Source organism: Haliotis rubra, unplaced genomic scaffold, assembly GCF_003918875.1.
Source record: "Haliotis rubra isolate DU_JTF1 unplaced genomic scaffold, ASM391887v1 Scf32, whole genome shotgun sequence".
Classification (NCBI taxonomy): Eukaryota; Metazoa; Mollusca; class Gastropoda; order Lepetellida; family Haliotidae; genus Haliotis; species Haliotis rubra.
In genome coordinates, this window is record NW_025766991.1 from 294,964 (window position 1) to 311,212 (window position 16,249).

Sequence of the window (16,249 nt, forward strand, 5' to 3'; positions counted from 1 at the left end):
ATTATATCAAGTAGTATACTTGCGAAAGGATCACAGAATACAATTTGCTTCTTTTATACGGAAACACACACGGCTAATACTTCAATTATCGTAAACACAACAACACGTAAAGCTGGTACAATCTTTATATGTTTCATTTCAGATTTCAGTCATGCCAAACAACATAAAAAAATAAAAACCTTTACAATATTTTTTGTGCAATTTCATGATAACAACAATCGACCTTTCACAAAGTTAATAAATCAAAATGGACCCTTGTCAAAGTTGTCAAGGATGGTTTTACGTACCGGTTTTGCTTTTGAGACGGTCCCTGTCTTATCTGATTTGTTTACAATATTGTAAACTTGTTGGTAAGACATACCAACAGCTCTACAAGTTCTGTATTAAACCATTTCTATACTAATGAAAGGTTTACCTCTGTCTTTTTCAAGCACAAAAAACTTATAAACCTTTGCAACAATCGTCTGCAAATAGTTAGCCATAGTGGACGCTGTGATAAAGATGTGCATGCATGACGGGAAACTTATTTTTCAACACTTAACATTTATATTAATATTTCTTCAATAAAGAAACGATAATTAAGTAAAGTAACACAAACATTCAACATTTATTTGTTTAAGAAAAACGTTAATTTATATTAATTGATAACTGGAGTGAGAGTCTTACCAAAAATACTTGAAGGTTCATGTCACTGACTACCGTTAATTTTCCGCCATTTCAGTTATTTTGAGTCGTATTCGTAAACCATTTTTTAACAGAAACGTTTCATAAGAACACATATCTACAATGTTTAAATTATATCAAGTAGTATACTTGCGAAAGGATCACAGAATACAATTTGCTTCTTTTATACGGAAACACACACGGCTAATACTTCAATTATCGTAAACACAACAACACGTAAAGCTGGTACAATCTTTATATGTTTCATTTCAGATTTCAGTCATGCCAAACAACATAAAAAAATTAAAACCTTTACAATATTTTTTGTGCAATTTCATGATAACAACAATCGACCTTTCACAAAGTTAATAAATCAAAATGGAGACTTAAAACTGGTAAACACAGAAGGGTTGTGATGTGACCTGCTCTGTGATCAAACTGGATTTGATTGAGGGGCACGATCCATTATATTTGCAGGGGTGGGGTGCTTACAATGTGATTGTGTACTTTACCTGGTCTTACAAAACCCCACCTATGCACATTCATAGTCATCCTCATATATTTCTACATTCTGAACAATGTGATTTTGCCACTTCAAAGTCTTTAAAGGGCATTTAGAAGGGATACACTTTATGGATGTCAGCTTCTGTACTACGAGGAACACGACGTTTTGGAGTATATTCTTACGTCTAGGAAGCAGATAGCTATATAAGTACAGGTGAAACAACAACATTGATGAGATAGGTTATATGTCCACCATTGTTATCACACCCTATTGTTGTTTCCCCTCTTTAATATCTCTGCTTCCTCTTCCAAGATTTCATTCATGAAGGAGCAAGACTATACTCAGGGACATATGCTACGCCTATTCTTTAAAATGCAGGTATGCACACTCCAAACACATCTGAGTTTACCAGTATTGTGACTATGTCTCGATCAGCAGCCTAATGATATAACCTTAGCATCAACTTATATCAGGATATATCAGTAAAGCCCGATATACCTAATGAGTGGTGTACCAACATGAAGTTGGTGAAGGTGTTGATGGTCCTGTCCTTCACCCCGGCAACAAACATCACTCAGAATCGTATTGTATGCCTTCACTGATGTCTTCACTCAGAGCTTGGAGCTGTAGTAGGATTTGTGAACCACCATGTCTCGAGAGATCTCCCTTATACTACTTGACCCTGAAATGAAGAATTTCGGTGGAACACAATACTAAATGATTGAAATTGCTAAAATAATCTAACACTGTTTGCGATATTGAAAGTTCAATTTCAACACACCCAGACATTAGAATAGATAATCATATTTCGAAGGATTCAGGTGACAGAGTGATCTTAAGAGTCTATGTGTGCTGCAGATGTACGCGGCACCCTTGAAGAGCAACCTCCTCGTGGTGGGTGCTGGGTAACGCCAATGGTTCTTCGCCCCCGTGTGGACCCGGGGTCGAATAGGTCCACAGCACCCCATTGCTGGTTGTAAGAGGCTACCAAATTGGGCAACCCGTTTGCCGTGGGTTGCGACCCTGTGTCGGCAGAGGAAGGGAGTCTGGTGGTTGAGGATGACGGAACCGGCAATAGTGTTCAATAATCCAACACACCACTTTGACCCTAACTTTGCCTAGACGGGTGGTAGAATAGGCCCGATTCTACCAATCGGCTGGTCACGCCTTGCCCTGTGCATGGAATGTTTATACAAAATTTGGTATTACAAAACACTTTGGCCATGTTCAAAATGTTAACTGATATTCTGACAAAACAAATTAGCTTTGCAGGCCCATGCACAGAAGGCGGTGGCTCATGGGCCAATCTGGTGATGATGACCTCCGATTTCTGTACGTCTCCAATTGATTGTCATGGACCGAACCATCCTGACCTTTAATCTGGTAGACAGCTACAGCTTTTCATGTCAAATTTGCTGGAGTATAACACCCCATTATCCCCGGTCTTTGCAGCTTGGAGATCCGCTGCAGTATAAGATCGTCCCTGTTGACACTCCATGGTGGGTGGGGAGAGGGGATGCTGAACCACATTCTAAACAACATGGCTTCCCAACACCCTGGTTCAAAACGAAGACATATGGATTCTGACATTTCCTCGTCTGACGAGAGTACGCCCCCTCAACCTGATTACTGTCCACGCTTTTTGATAATTGAAGCTTGTGACAAGCAACCTTTGCAACTGAACCCATTTGCAGTCTCCAAGGGTATCGCTGGTATCTGCGGAGAGGTTACCAATGTCTCAAAGCTCCAGTCCGGTTCTCTACTAGTAGAATGTGCTCGGAGACAGCAATCCTTGAATCTACTGAAATTACAAGAGTTTGTCAATGTAAAGGTTGCTGTCTAAGCACACAAAACACTGATCACGTGTAGAGGCATTGTACAGGACAGAGCTCGATGCCTGTCTGACATGACTGAGGAACAAATTGTCCAGGAACTTTCCCAGCAGTCTGTCACAGCTGTGAAGAGATTCACCATCAAGAAGGACAGTGTGGTTCAACCATCAAACACCTATCTCTTTACGTTCGCCCGATCGAAGATTCCTGAATCTATTAGAGCTGGTTATTGCAGCATTGGTGTGGAGGTGTATGTCCCCAATCCACTCCGGTATGACAACTGCCAAAAGTTTGGACATGGATCCAAGTCTTGTCGTTCTTCTGCTGTTTGTTACCGCTGTGGTGACAAACATGAGGGCAATGACTGTACTATGGAAGTGAAGTGTGCAAACTGCGGTGGTAACCATATGGCTTCCTCAAAATCTTGTCCAGTGTGGCAACGCGAATCAGAGATCATAAAGATCAAAGAAAATATATCCTTTCATGAAGCTAAGAAGAGGGTTGCAAGTTTAACTGTATCCCCTTCAACCATCACCTACTCTTCTTCTGCTGTCTCCCGTCCTTCTATCACTACTGCAACTACCTCTTGTCAGACCGATCTGACATGGGTCATGTCTTCTCAGCCAACTCAACTCAACTTAGCCCATCTCCGCCACTCCATCTCCAAAGCCAAAACTTCTGAATTACAAACACTAGAACAAATGCCAAAACCAGAAAAAGAAATTGCGCGCGAAAAATGGGAAAGAGTTTGAGTTAAACGAGTTTGAATGGTCGGTCCACGATGACCTTTGTGGAAGTGACCACTTCGCAACTATTCTCACTCCTATCAATCCTGCGGATGTACCACCTGCTCTCTGCTCTGAAAAACTTATACCGGACACTTCAGGAATGTTCCTGATCCCATGGAACTATTTTCTGATATCTTAAATACTATTGGAGACGAAACCATTCCTAAGTCCTCTCCAAACCCGCACATACGCAAACCATGGTTTGATACAAACTGCAAACAAGCTAGGAAAAATAGGAAGAAGGCGGAAAAGTACTTCCAACAACATCCTACTGTGCATAACCTGAATGCCGTTAAAATGACAAATGCCAGGGCAAGACGTACATTTAAACAAACTAAACGCCGGTCATGGAGGAAATATGTGTCCAAAATCAACTCCCGCACACCCATGTCCAAGGTGTGGAACATGATTCAAAAGATTAAGGGCAAAGGATCCAAATCTGGTGTTCGCCATCTCAAAGATGGTGACTCTCTTTTAACAAATAAATTTGAAATTGCATATAAACTTGGCGAAACTTTGGCAAACCACTCCTCTTCCACAAATTATAACCCCAAGTTCCAGAAATACCAAACCCAACAAGAAAAGAAATCAGTCAATTTTAACTCTAATAATGGTGAGGATTACAATGAAACGTTTTTCTCTCCATGAATTACGCACTGCCCTGGGGCAGGCTCACGACACTGCGGCAGGAGCTGATGATATTCATTATCAACTCCTCAAACACCTCCCTGATTCAAGTTTGGAAACACTACTCAATATATTTGATGACATTTGGACAACCGGCAACTTTCCTCCTTCGTGCCACAATGCCATTATCATCCCTATACCAAAACCTGGCCGGGATCATACTGATCCCTCAAACTACCGTCCTATATCACTAACTAGCTGTGTTTGTAAAACCATGGAGCGCATGGTCAACAATCGATTAATCTGGTACTTGGAGACCAATAACCTCCTTAGTGACCTCCAATGTGGTTTCCGAAAGAACCGAAGTACAAGTGACCATCTGGTGCGTCTGGAATCTTTTATACAAAATTCCATTGTCAACAAACAGCATACAGTATCTATCTTTTTCGATTTAGAAAAAGCATACGATACAACGTGGAAACATGGTATCTTAAAAGATTTACATGAATTTGGATTGAGGTGCAGATTACCTCACGTTCATATCTCAGTTTTTAAACAACAGACAATTTCAAGTACGGGTAGGTTCCATCCTGTCTGATTATTTCCACATTCCTCATCCTGTCTAGCATCAAACTTAACAGCCTCACTAACGTCTTGAACAGTTGTGTTGATGGGTCCCTTTTCGTGGACGATTTCAATATTTCATGTCCTGGTAAGAACATGCACGCAATAGAAAGGCAGCTTCAACTCTGTCTTAACAAAATCCAAAAACGGGCCAATGAAAATGGCTTTAAGTTTTCAAAATCCAAAACAAATTGTATTCACTTTTGTCGTAAATACAAACCACACAAGGATCCAGACCTATCTTTAGATGGTACACCCATCAAGGTAGTAGAAGAGTAGATTCCTGGGACATCTTCGACCGTCACCTGACATTCTTACCACACATAAACTATCTGAAAACCAAGTGCTTGAAGGCTCTGGACTAAAAGTCGTTTCAAATACAGAGTGGGGAGGGGATCAGACTACCCTCCTTCACTTGTACAGATCTTTGGTTCGCTCTAAACTACGACTACGGCTCCATTGTTTATGGTGAAGCCTGCAAAAGCAATTTAGAAAAATTAGATTCTATCCACCACCAAGGCCTAAATAAAAGGCTCTGCCTGGGAGCTGTTAGGACCTCTCCGGTAGACAGTCTATATACAGAGGCTAACGAACCTTCCCTTGAACAACGCCGCATTAAACTTTCACTGCAGTATATCACTAAATTACGTTCAAATCAGTCCAATCCAGCATACAATTGTGTTTTCAACCCTCTCTATGAAAACCTGTTTCCCAAACTGCCAAGCCTGGTTCCACAACTTGGAATCAGAATTCAACCACACATATCTGCAGCTAAAATTAATCTCAATATCATAGCCCCTTACCGACTCCTGTTTTCGCCACCCTGGCAGATGGTGAAACCACAGGTCGACCTTACCCTCACTAAACTCAAAAAGTCCGAAACGAATCCTTTGGTGTTCCAGCAGGAATACAACCAGTTACGTTCCAAGTATGACACCCATAGATCCATTTTCACAGACGGATCCAAGGATGAGGGCCAAGTTGCCAGTGCTGCAGTCATTGGATCCAAGACAGTTCCATTTTCACTGCCGAGGCCAAAGCTATCTTCTCAGCTTTGACCTACATTAAACAGCAGAATCATTCAAAAAAATTCATCGTTTTTACAGATTCATTATCTTGCCTTCAAGCACTTCAAAATGTTACTTCAAGTCACCCAATCATTCTGGACATTTTAGAACTTTACAACGACCTTTGCTACTGGCCAATGTGACATCGTCCTCTGCTGGTTGCCGGGTCACGTCGGCATAGCAGGTAACACAAAAGCCGATGCTGCAGCTAAAGCAGCTCTTGAAAAGCCCTAATCTCCACTGCTGATCCCGTACAGTGATTTCCAACCCACTATCAAAAGCTATACTCGGACCTCATGCAAAAGAGGTGGGACACTCAAGTAGGAAGAAATAAACTGTATGAACTGAAGCCAACAATCGGTTATACCTACTTGGGTTGTCATTCATGACGTGATGAGGTAATTTTACGCCGATGTCGCATTGGCCACAGTCGATTTACACATGACTATCTGCTGAAAACGGATGGGATGGACCCCCATGTGTGTCTCTTGCGATGAGGTTTTCACCATCAAGCATATTCTGCTTGACTGTGTGGACTTATCGTCTGCAAGGGACTCACACTATGATGCAACAAATCTGAAAGATCTGTTCTCCCGCGTGAGCGCTCATCTGATAGTGAACTACCTGAGGGAAGTTGATCTGTATCATAAAATTGTAACTGTGTAATGTGACTAACAAATTGCCTGCCTGTAAATTTAGTGCTATGCCTTTTTCTGTCTTTAAATGACAATGTAATGAATATATGTTTTTGAAATAAAACTCATTTTGACTCTGTACTTACAATGTTTATTAATGCAGACTTGGTCTCGTCACTATATGGCTGGAATAATGCCGATGTGACGTAAAGCCCAACTCAACTCAACTCAACAGATGTACGCGGTAAATAATACTAAATTATCTGTACAAAAATGTATCAGAGGGTTCGAATCTCTGATGCATCGTCACAATGTTTCTTAATTTATCGTGACCATTGCATTGGTCAGTGTTCAAGATTTGCAACGCCTCGAGCTTTCCTCTATCAGTCGCGCCCTCATGTAACTCAAATACTTTAATTTCAAATCGGCTTCAAATCAAACTCACGCGCTCTTCACAGTAAAGCAGATGATTTATGAAGAGGAACGCAGTGGCACATGGGGGTTATTTGTGTCTAAGATTAACCGTTATCATTCCGTGTATAACCGAACTGCAGCTGGATACAGTCAAATGTGACCATCGACTGACCTGCTAGAGCCATGTCCGTGCTGAGCTCATCGCCCAGGATCTGCAGCACCTTCTCTGCTCCTTCTTCTCCCTAAGGGACAAAAAGATGATCTTGTGAGGTAAAAATCCATTAACTCACTATAATGTCAAGCCACGTCAAAGAAAATACGTATGTAAACAGTGAATACCCAAACACCTTAGTATGGCTCTTTTGCCTCCGTCACCTACCGCATGAGCTAGACCCCAGAGGATCGGCCTCCCCACGAAGACGGCTCGTGCCCCCATGGCGATGGCTTTGAGAGCGTCCAGCCCACTCCTGACTCCCCCGTCCAGGTACACCTCGCACCTGTCCCCCACAGCCTCCACTACCTCCGGCAGAGCGTCAATCTACAGGGGGAGATAACTCTTTGATATGACAACTCCTAAATAGCAGTCGATTCTGTATACAGCAATGTATTTCAAGGCAGGGTTGTACAACGGGGCAAATGATGTATTCCAGTGCATCCATTAAGCAGGGACGTGTTGGGGGAAGTACCTTCTAAAAGCGGTATTGTCTTATTGGATATATGATATACATCATCTACATCATAAAGCAGTGTCGTGCACGGTGATCTCTCATATATACCTCTATGCTGAACAATGTTAGGTGAAATGGGATTTAACGTCGTACTTACGAATATTTCGCCCATATGACGACGTGCATGCGTGTGTATGTGTGGCTGCTTGTACTAGCCCAGACTTAAGCTGGTTTTATAGTGCTAGCTCACTGAGATACCATGCCGCAGTTAAGTATGAATATCCCACTCAGACACATTATACTGACTCCGAGCCGACCAGTCCTTGTTTGACCCATTAATGCCGAGCGCCAGACAGGGACCAACAAGTACCATATTTTAACGTCTTTAGGTATGACGCGGCCGGGGATCGAACCCGCGACCTTCCGCTCTCCGGGCGGACGCTCTAACCACTACACCACGGTGGCGATTGCTGAACAAGGGTATATATGACAAACAACATTGCATTCCTCGAATAGGGTTGTAGAAAGGGATACAAAATATACCACAATGTATTATTATAGCAAGGTTGTACAAAAGGATAACTGATTCAATAATGCATTTTCACAGCAACGTTGTGCAGGCATGGAAAACGGGGACAAATATTAATTTCAAGGGACTTTACAGAAAAATAGGGGGGTCCTGTATAGTAATAATTACCTTAATTACATTGACTATATATGTCTTGGCACGACTGTTAAAAAGAATATTACTATGCATCCTGGAAGACGCACTATACATTTTTACTGATTTCATCATAATATGTTTTTCTGTCGTATAAAAACTGAAAGGGAAATATGTTATGGAACAATGAATTCCTAAAGCAGGGTTTATATGATAAAGCATCATGCATTCTTTAAGCAAGGTTTTACAAGGGGGTGTATTAAGTATAATAACGCAGTGATTTCTTAAAGCAAGAGTCTACAGTATACGGCTTTAGATAATATACCACAATGCATCCACAAAGCAGGGATGTACAGGGAGATATTGACATTCCACAATGCATCCACAAAACATGGTTAAGGCAATGGTTATAAAATATACTATAATGCATCCCCAAAGCACGACTTTGCAAGGGAATATGCTATATACTTCAAGGCATCCGCAAAGCATGAGTGTACAAAGGAATATAACTCTAGATCTGTTTTTCTTGTCTGCTAGATTCTGTGTCATCAGAAAATCTAGCATTAGCTAATTGCCTAACTCAGGTACTCCTTATTATGATCCGATACCCGTGCTTCAAACAGGTATTGGGGTGTTTGGTAAGATAAATACGTTGTTCACTGGTCGCTCGGGCCCATGGGTTTTTTTACCCCTCGTGACCAGTGAACAACTTATATTATCTTGCCTCACACATAAATGTCGTTTTCTGATTGGCTGAGCGCTCTTCTATTATTTTGAATGTACCCCGCTTACAGGCGAGTAACATTTTCTACGTACCCCGCTGGGAATGCCGGTCTCATTTGGTACTTCGTAGTAGTAATTCTGTATCTCGAATAACACTGAATCACGTATGGTGTACGGAAATTACCGATGTTTTGCGAATGGAAATCGATGGAAGGGAGATAACTCTAAATTTGTTTTTCTTGTCTTGTCGTCTGGTACTCCATACTATGATCCGATACCCGTGCTTCAAACAGTTCAAAATTACCATTGAGGTGTTCGGTAAGATAAATGCGTTGTTCACTGGTCCCTCGGGGTCCCTGGGTTGATGCACCCGCAAAGCATGGTGACAAGGGAATACATTATGTACTACAATGCATCCACAAAGCTTGAGTTTACAAGGGAATATATTATATACTGCAATGCATCCACAAAGCATGAGTTTATGAGGGAATATATTATATACTGCAATGCATCCACAAAACATGAGTTTACAAGGGAATATATTATACACAATGCATCCTGAAAGCGGGGTTAACAAGGGACATATGGTATACCACGATGCATCCGTAAAGCAGGGTTGTACAAGAAGATATATGATAAACCACAATTCATTCTTTGAGCAGGGTTGTACAGGGTTGACAGATTTGTTATCTCAAGTTGATTGTTGAATTCGGAAATATATGTTCTGCTATGTACGTTTACAACGTTTTATAGTGTTTGAACTATTTGCTTTTCAGCCTAAGACTTTGAAAGTCAGAAAGGACGTTACCTCAACAATCTCCAGTGTCGACTTGACCATGAAATGCATCCATATTGCTGCTTGCGCTCACAATAGTGTGGTCATATCTGGCAATAAGGAAAACCAAATCTACTGTTAGTGACTGACTACTCTGTATAACTCTGATCCCCTATCCATGCTCCCCTATCCATGCTCACCGTGGCGGCAACACAGTCAAGTTCCCGACCCCCGTGATTGGACACTAAAATAGCATCAGCGCCAGCCCTCAAGGCTTCTCGGGCCCCCTCACCTGGCAACACAGAGACATGACAAGGTAAGTCGACAGTTGAGGCGTATGGTCGTTAGCATTACACAATGACTCATATCACTGAATACTACGTATCCTAATTAATATAACTTTTACAGAGCTTCCAAACCAAGTGTTCATTTCGTGTGAAGGCCAAAGGTCCAGATACTGTATTGAATTACAATCAATTACATTTGTACATGATAGATTAATTTGTTTTAATGGATTAACATTCCACGTTTAACAATGTTTGCCGCTTTTTAGAAGTACAAGTATTTACACAGAAATCAGGTAAGTACACATTGACAAGATAACACGATCTAATATCACTATATGAAGAGCAAATTAACAAAAAATGCCATTCGTTTTCTATACCTAAATTACAAGTCGTACATACTCGCTGATACAAATCAGTACCAAACCACCTTCCCTTGTTTATTTTCATATTTAATCAAGCCTGTACTCAGTTTTATGAGAATATTTCGATACTGTTTATCCATGTTGAAATATAGATATCTTTCAGGTTCTATCAAATGTTTACTCTTTTTACACAGTTTATATCTTGAACTGTTTCAAGAGCATTTACAAGAACATTTGTAAATTGTTTAAGAAATAACACCTCCTTCAAAACCATGTGAAAACAGTAAAGATCGCTCATTAGATACAGAATCATAATCGTTATCACCACAATTGTCTCAACACATCAACATGTCATAAGCTTTTCGTGGAGTTTGATCTGCAGGCATCTCGGTAAGTTTTAACCAGTATTTCAGAACTCTACCATATGCATTTATGTACAGAGGATGGCGTCGTTTAAAGATTAACAAATCCCATCTCTCAGATATGTTACTAACATGATTAATTGTTTTTGCATGCCGGGGCCCCGTTTCACAAAGCTATCGTAGCGCTACGTTTGTCGTACCTTCCATAGACTTACGACAGTCGAAGCGCTACGATAGTTTTGTGAAACGGGGCCAAGACTCGTCTTCAGATACCAATATCACATCAGCAGCAAACAGCAGAAACAAAACTCAAATATATCGGGGAAGAGGTGAACCTCTTCTAGCCTCTGTTACCTGTAGTTATGCCTTTGGCAACCACCGGAAGTTTAGTGATGGTCTTAAGCCATCGCAGGTCGTCCCACGTTGCTGCAGAGGTAAAGAGGTTGTTGAGGAATTTAGTCAACCCTGCTTCTCTCTCCTCTTCAGACATCCCGGCACGTGACCTCAATCCCTCCAACACACCTGGCCTGAAAATGTTCCATTGCACGAAGCTGAACTGAACAAAAATATATCAATTAAACGGTATTTTATAACCGAATTTCTCGTCGTTTGTCGTCGCACCAAGACAACATGGACCATAGGACCCGTAAGTAGGTCACTGCACTTTGCGAGACCTCAGTACTTATGGTGACAAACAATGTTTCATACCTTTTCGAATGGTCTCATGGCTGACAGTAAGGAACCGATAATCCTTGCAGGAATAACAAAATTCCGATCTAACCATAACCCCAAATTAGCCAACTGTTATGACTGTCAACATCTGTGACAGTCAAGCATGGTTGTACAATTGGTCCGGTCTACTCATATGTAGCGGTCGCGCAATTTGGAACCAGAACTGTTTCTTGAATATACGCTTGTCACCGGAAATCTGGTACCGGAAGTAAGCTGGACCCCGTCTAGCATATCGCAAGTTGGCGCGCTCAAAAGGAGCCGGGAACCAGCTTAGTACCCGTAACAGCGCCTTTCTGGTCTTCATACACAAGCCTCGTGCAGGTATTATATAGACTGTTTCTATAGAAACAGAACATTAATGATAATCGAGTGAGTTAGCATCGTTTTACGCCGCTTTCAGATATAATCCAGTAACAGTAAAGGGTCACTCGAAATTGGCTAACACATTGTACCAAAGTAGGGAATCCAATAAGTGTTTTTTTTCTTATTGCCAAACGCTATGCCCACAAGTTTAAATCAATATGAAAAGCGATGTCTATGAATGATACACAGTCCATGACACATGTGAGCTAACGTGCTACTCACTTGTATGTTGACGGTAAATTGAAGTCATTCCTCATCTCGGCATGGCGACGTCCATACACTGGGCAGTCAACAGTTAGCACCAAAGCCGTGAAGCCAGCACGTTCAGCTCTCTGTACGAGTTGTACCAGCAGATTTCTGTCTCTCAGGATGTGGATCTGGAACCACCGCAGACAGTCTGGCGCCATCTCTCCAATCTCCTCCAGTCCAGCAGTAGCCATAGTAGACAATATGAAACAGCGGCCAAGCTTGGCACAAGCTGCCGACGTGATGTAGACAAGTTGACACTTTATGTATAAGTGAAGTTAAACGCCCATATGAACAGTATTTCCCACCTTAAAGGTAATACCGTCTTTTGTCGCACGAGCATGGGTGTATGACTCTGAGAACATTTTTCGTGATGTCAACATTAAAACAATATCACTAAAATGCCCTTCAAGAGATGATATATACATTTACTCATTTTCGAACAATGGAGCAAAACTGAAACACCTAAAAATGGTCATTCGATGGCGATATCAAAGTTGTGTTTTGACCTTATGTTAAACTTCGTCTGTTTTCAGACTCTCAGTTTTTGTTCAAATCAAGTTATGAAGTCCATACTTGTGCAACCTAATTCTCGTGAATCATTTGTGCATTGAGATTAAGCAAACTGTTCTGTATTGGGTAAGACTTGATAAAAGCAAAGCATATTGAAATAATGAAGACAAAACAGCATGTCAGGTCTTATATTTGCACTCAATTTCGGGACAATATGCCCGGAGTGGGGCTGAGCGCCATCTTAAAGTAACACATGCGAGTTAAAGCCTCTATGAACAGTGTCCCATTCATCACGGCGTGTCTGCTAAATGTGGGAGGAAATCCCGAAGTGATGGAGGTCTGAGAAATGTAAACCTACATGAGGGCCAACCTGGATTCGAACCCACGATAAGTGGTTTCTGGAGTGCCCCGTGGACACAGCTCTGCAAAGCAAATTGCGGGGGCTAAGCCCATGTTCGTTAACAAAACACATAAATTACATACATTACATATATTCCATAGTGTTTATTGAACTTAAATACTGCTGAGGTACATACCGCGGGCAACAGCCACCTCTCCATCGGGGTGGGCCAGACGACACATTGCAACCGGGGACACGCCGATGGGACAGTCTACTCTGTGGCCCAGAATAGTGGTCGCCATTGACCGATTGGACACGTCCCGCATATACTTCGGTCGAATCTTGTATCTGGAAACAGTATCATTGAAATTAAGTGGTTATATCTGTATGATGGTGGATCAAAGCAAAATTACACATTTGCTAAAAGCGTCGTAAAACCACACTCACTCACTCACATGAACTAGCTGTGCACGTACATGGCAGCACCTGTACACCCTGCCTCTCCCATCTTCTGGTTGGACCCAAACAGTCTCATCACTGAGCCCATTCTCTGCATGCTTGAAACCACTGACGGCTCACGTCAAAACTCTTCCAACAGATATAGAGGGCCTTTAACCCATGAATATCCGGTTTGAATTGTTCTTCAACTTGCCTTAAGAGGCGACAATAGTTTGTCTCAAGAGGATATAAACGGAACAGTGGCCAGGCTCGCTGACTTGGCTGATGCCTGACATCTTATTACAAGAGCGACAGAATTACGTTGGACATGACAGATTGACCACAGTTAGGTGAAAACATCAGGTGTTCTAAAGAATGTTTCGAGTAGTGTGTGACATGGGTATCTCCAAAGCGTTTCTTTAAAGTCGATTGCAATATATACATGAACGTAACATTTAGGCAACCCCTAAACAAAACCAAAACTGCAGAATAAATGTGACATTACCTCCCAAAAGCCTTCCTATTGTCTTTATAAGTATTTTCATAATTCGCTCCACTGTTGTAATATACACGGGCACTCTTTGACAGTTTTTCTTCAGCTATTTTCTTAATGTCTTCGACACACACGCACACAGGTTCGGTCGCCATTCCTGATCAGATGCCTGAAGAGTGTGCACGAGTGGAAGAGGAAAGTTCCTATATACGCGTACCGTCCACCACGGGCTTCATGCGTGTCAGTGACCGGAGACGTTTTGTGACTGTCAGTCAGTCCCGCTCGTCATATTCATCATCCCAGAACAGGGGCTGAAGTAACCTGACTTTTTTTATCAGCTACAGGCATATAGAAACGGCTGCTTGAAGAAAATAAGACAATTAGAATTTATTGTGAATTCTAGTATAGTCGTATGGTGACTATAATTGTAACTTTGTGAAATAAAACTAAAAAAATGCAAGGTGTTTCTATGCGTCACAGCATGATGGTATGTTTGATATGTTCAATTCATTTCTTTATTCTCATAAACCATCTTTGTGGTACAAGAGCATACAACATAAACATATATACAAATACAAATTCAAATTCTTTTTAGCCTTAATACTTTGATAAAGGTGATAAATGTACTGTGTTGTCAATATATCAACTCGCCTATAGTGTACCTAATTTTTATTTCAATCGATTTAACATTCCCATGCATTTAAAGGGCAGTTTACAGCAGAGACAATTTAGGATTTTTTCAGAGTTCAACAACAGAAATCTGAAATAGTCTTTACATTTATGCTAATAATACAGGTGGTGTAAAAATATGAATTAACGTTTTTCTTTCACAAATAAATGTTGAATGTTTGTGTTACTTTACTTAATTATCGTTTCTTTATTAAAGAAATATTTATATAAATGTTAAGTCTTGATAAATAGGTTTCCCGTCATGCATGCACATCTTTATCACAGCGTCCACTATGGCCAACTATTTGAAGGAAATTGTTGCAAAGGTTTATAAGCTTTCGTGCTTGAAAAAGACAGAGGTAAACCTTTCATTAGTTTAGAAAGGGTTTATTACAGAACTTGTAGAGCTGTTGGTATGTCTTACCAACAAGTTTACAATAGTGTAAACAAATCAGACAAGACAGGGACCTTCTCAAAAGCAAAACCGGGACGTAAAACCATCCTTGACAACTTTGACAAGGGAGTACTTAGACGGGGAGCGTACAAACTTTATGAGAATAATAATATATATATTCTAAAGAAGCTACACCAGTGACTTCGTTAAATCTTTGGCCAATGTTCACAACTAGATTAAACTGACCGAATTACATCCATATTTTTGCAATGAAATACACTCTTGACATGCGAAACATTTATTAAAACGTTGCACATTTCTACAATCAATCGATAAGATAACACAAGTGATAGGATTCTTTCCAATGTACAGTAATTCGTATGTTTATTTCAAAACAAGCACACATACACAAATGATCCCTTACATAACCAATACGTATAATATACGTACATGCTGTGCATGCTGATGACGTAACACAGGCAGTTAATGTTTTTATCAAATAACATCCCACAACCCGTTCTTTTTCTAAGTTTTTGGTATTTTCATCAGTAAGAACACATTTTAGGGCATGTCTCAAAATAAATTCCCTCGGTCTACATTAGGTAGATGTTTCTTAAAGTGATATTTGTTATTTAAGTAACTGTAATACCTTTGAATTTTAAATATAAATCAAAAAGCATTTTTCTAGCATTTCCGACAGTACTTTAGTAACATTTTTTCTGGCAAGAGCTAATAGATGTAAAATATATTTTGATAGATTTACTAAGTCTGGAGATTCTTTTGGAGATAAGACTTTTGTAAACTTTGTTATATTGAGAAAAGAGTGAGTGAGTTTAGATTTACGCCGCTTTTAGCAATATTCCAGCAATATCACGGCTGAGAACACCACAAATGGGCTTCACACACATTGTACCCATATGGGGTATCGAACCCGGGTCTTCAGCGTGATAAGCGAACGCTTTAACCACTAGGCTACCCCACCTCCCTGAGTGAGTAAATATGTAACTGTATTAGAAGTATGCATTTGAACGGGTAGGATGAGATGATCGTTAACCTTCCCGCCAACTG

The 16,249-nt window shown here is 40.8% G+C and overlaps 1 protein-coding gene and 1 long non-coding RNA gene across 2 annotated transcripts; one reads left to right on the forward strand and one right to left on the reverse strand.

The window, feature by feature from the left end:
• Positions 1–905: 905 nt before the first annotated feature.
• Positions 906–14,431, reverse strand: LOC124283657 (hydroxyacid oxidase 1-like). The gene is made up of 8 exons (XM_046719649.1): positions 14,131–14,431; positions 13,384–13,535; positions 12,311–12,566; positions 11,348–11,520; positions 10,183–10,274; positions 7,535–7,693; positions 7,328–7,397; positions 906–1,850 (listed from the first exon to the last, which is right to left on the reverse strand). The coding sequence occupies exons 1-8, from the start codon at positions 14,271–14,273 to the stop codon at positions 1,780–1,782; spliced, it is 1,116 nt and encodes a 371-aa protein (XP_046575605.1). The 5' UTR covers positions 14,274–14,431; the 3' UTR covers positions 906–1,779.
• On the forward strand, positions 9,481–11,561 carry LOC124283658. Its single transcript, XR_006900377.1, has 3 exons — positions 9,481–9,525; positions 9,984–10,298; positions 11,480–11,561. It is a non-coding gene; the product is annotated as an uncharacterized LOC124283658 (long non-coding RNA).
• Positions 14,432–16,249: the final 1,818 nt, after the last annotated feature.

Bases quoted from the DNA above. Each gene is read 5' to 3' on its own strand.
- LOC124283657 (XM_046719649.1), bottom strand. From the start codon at position 14,273: ATGGCGACCGAACCTGTGTGCGTGTGTGTCGAAGACATTAAGAAAATA. The intron at 12,567-13,383 runs GTATGTACCTCA...TCACGTCGGCAG, and splicing joins AGAGGTGGCTGTTGCCCGCG to CTTGTGCCAAGCTTGGCCGC. The intron at 11,521-12,310 runs GTGAGTAGCACG...GAACATTTTCAG, and splicing joins AATTTACCGTCAACATACAA to GCCAGGTGTGTTGGAGGGAT.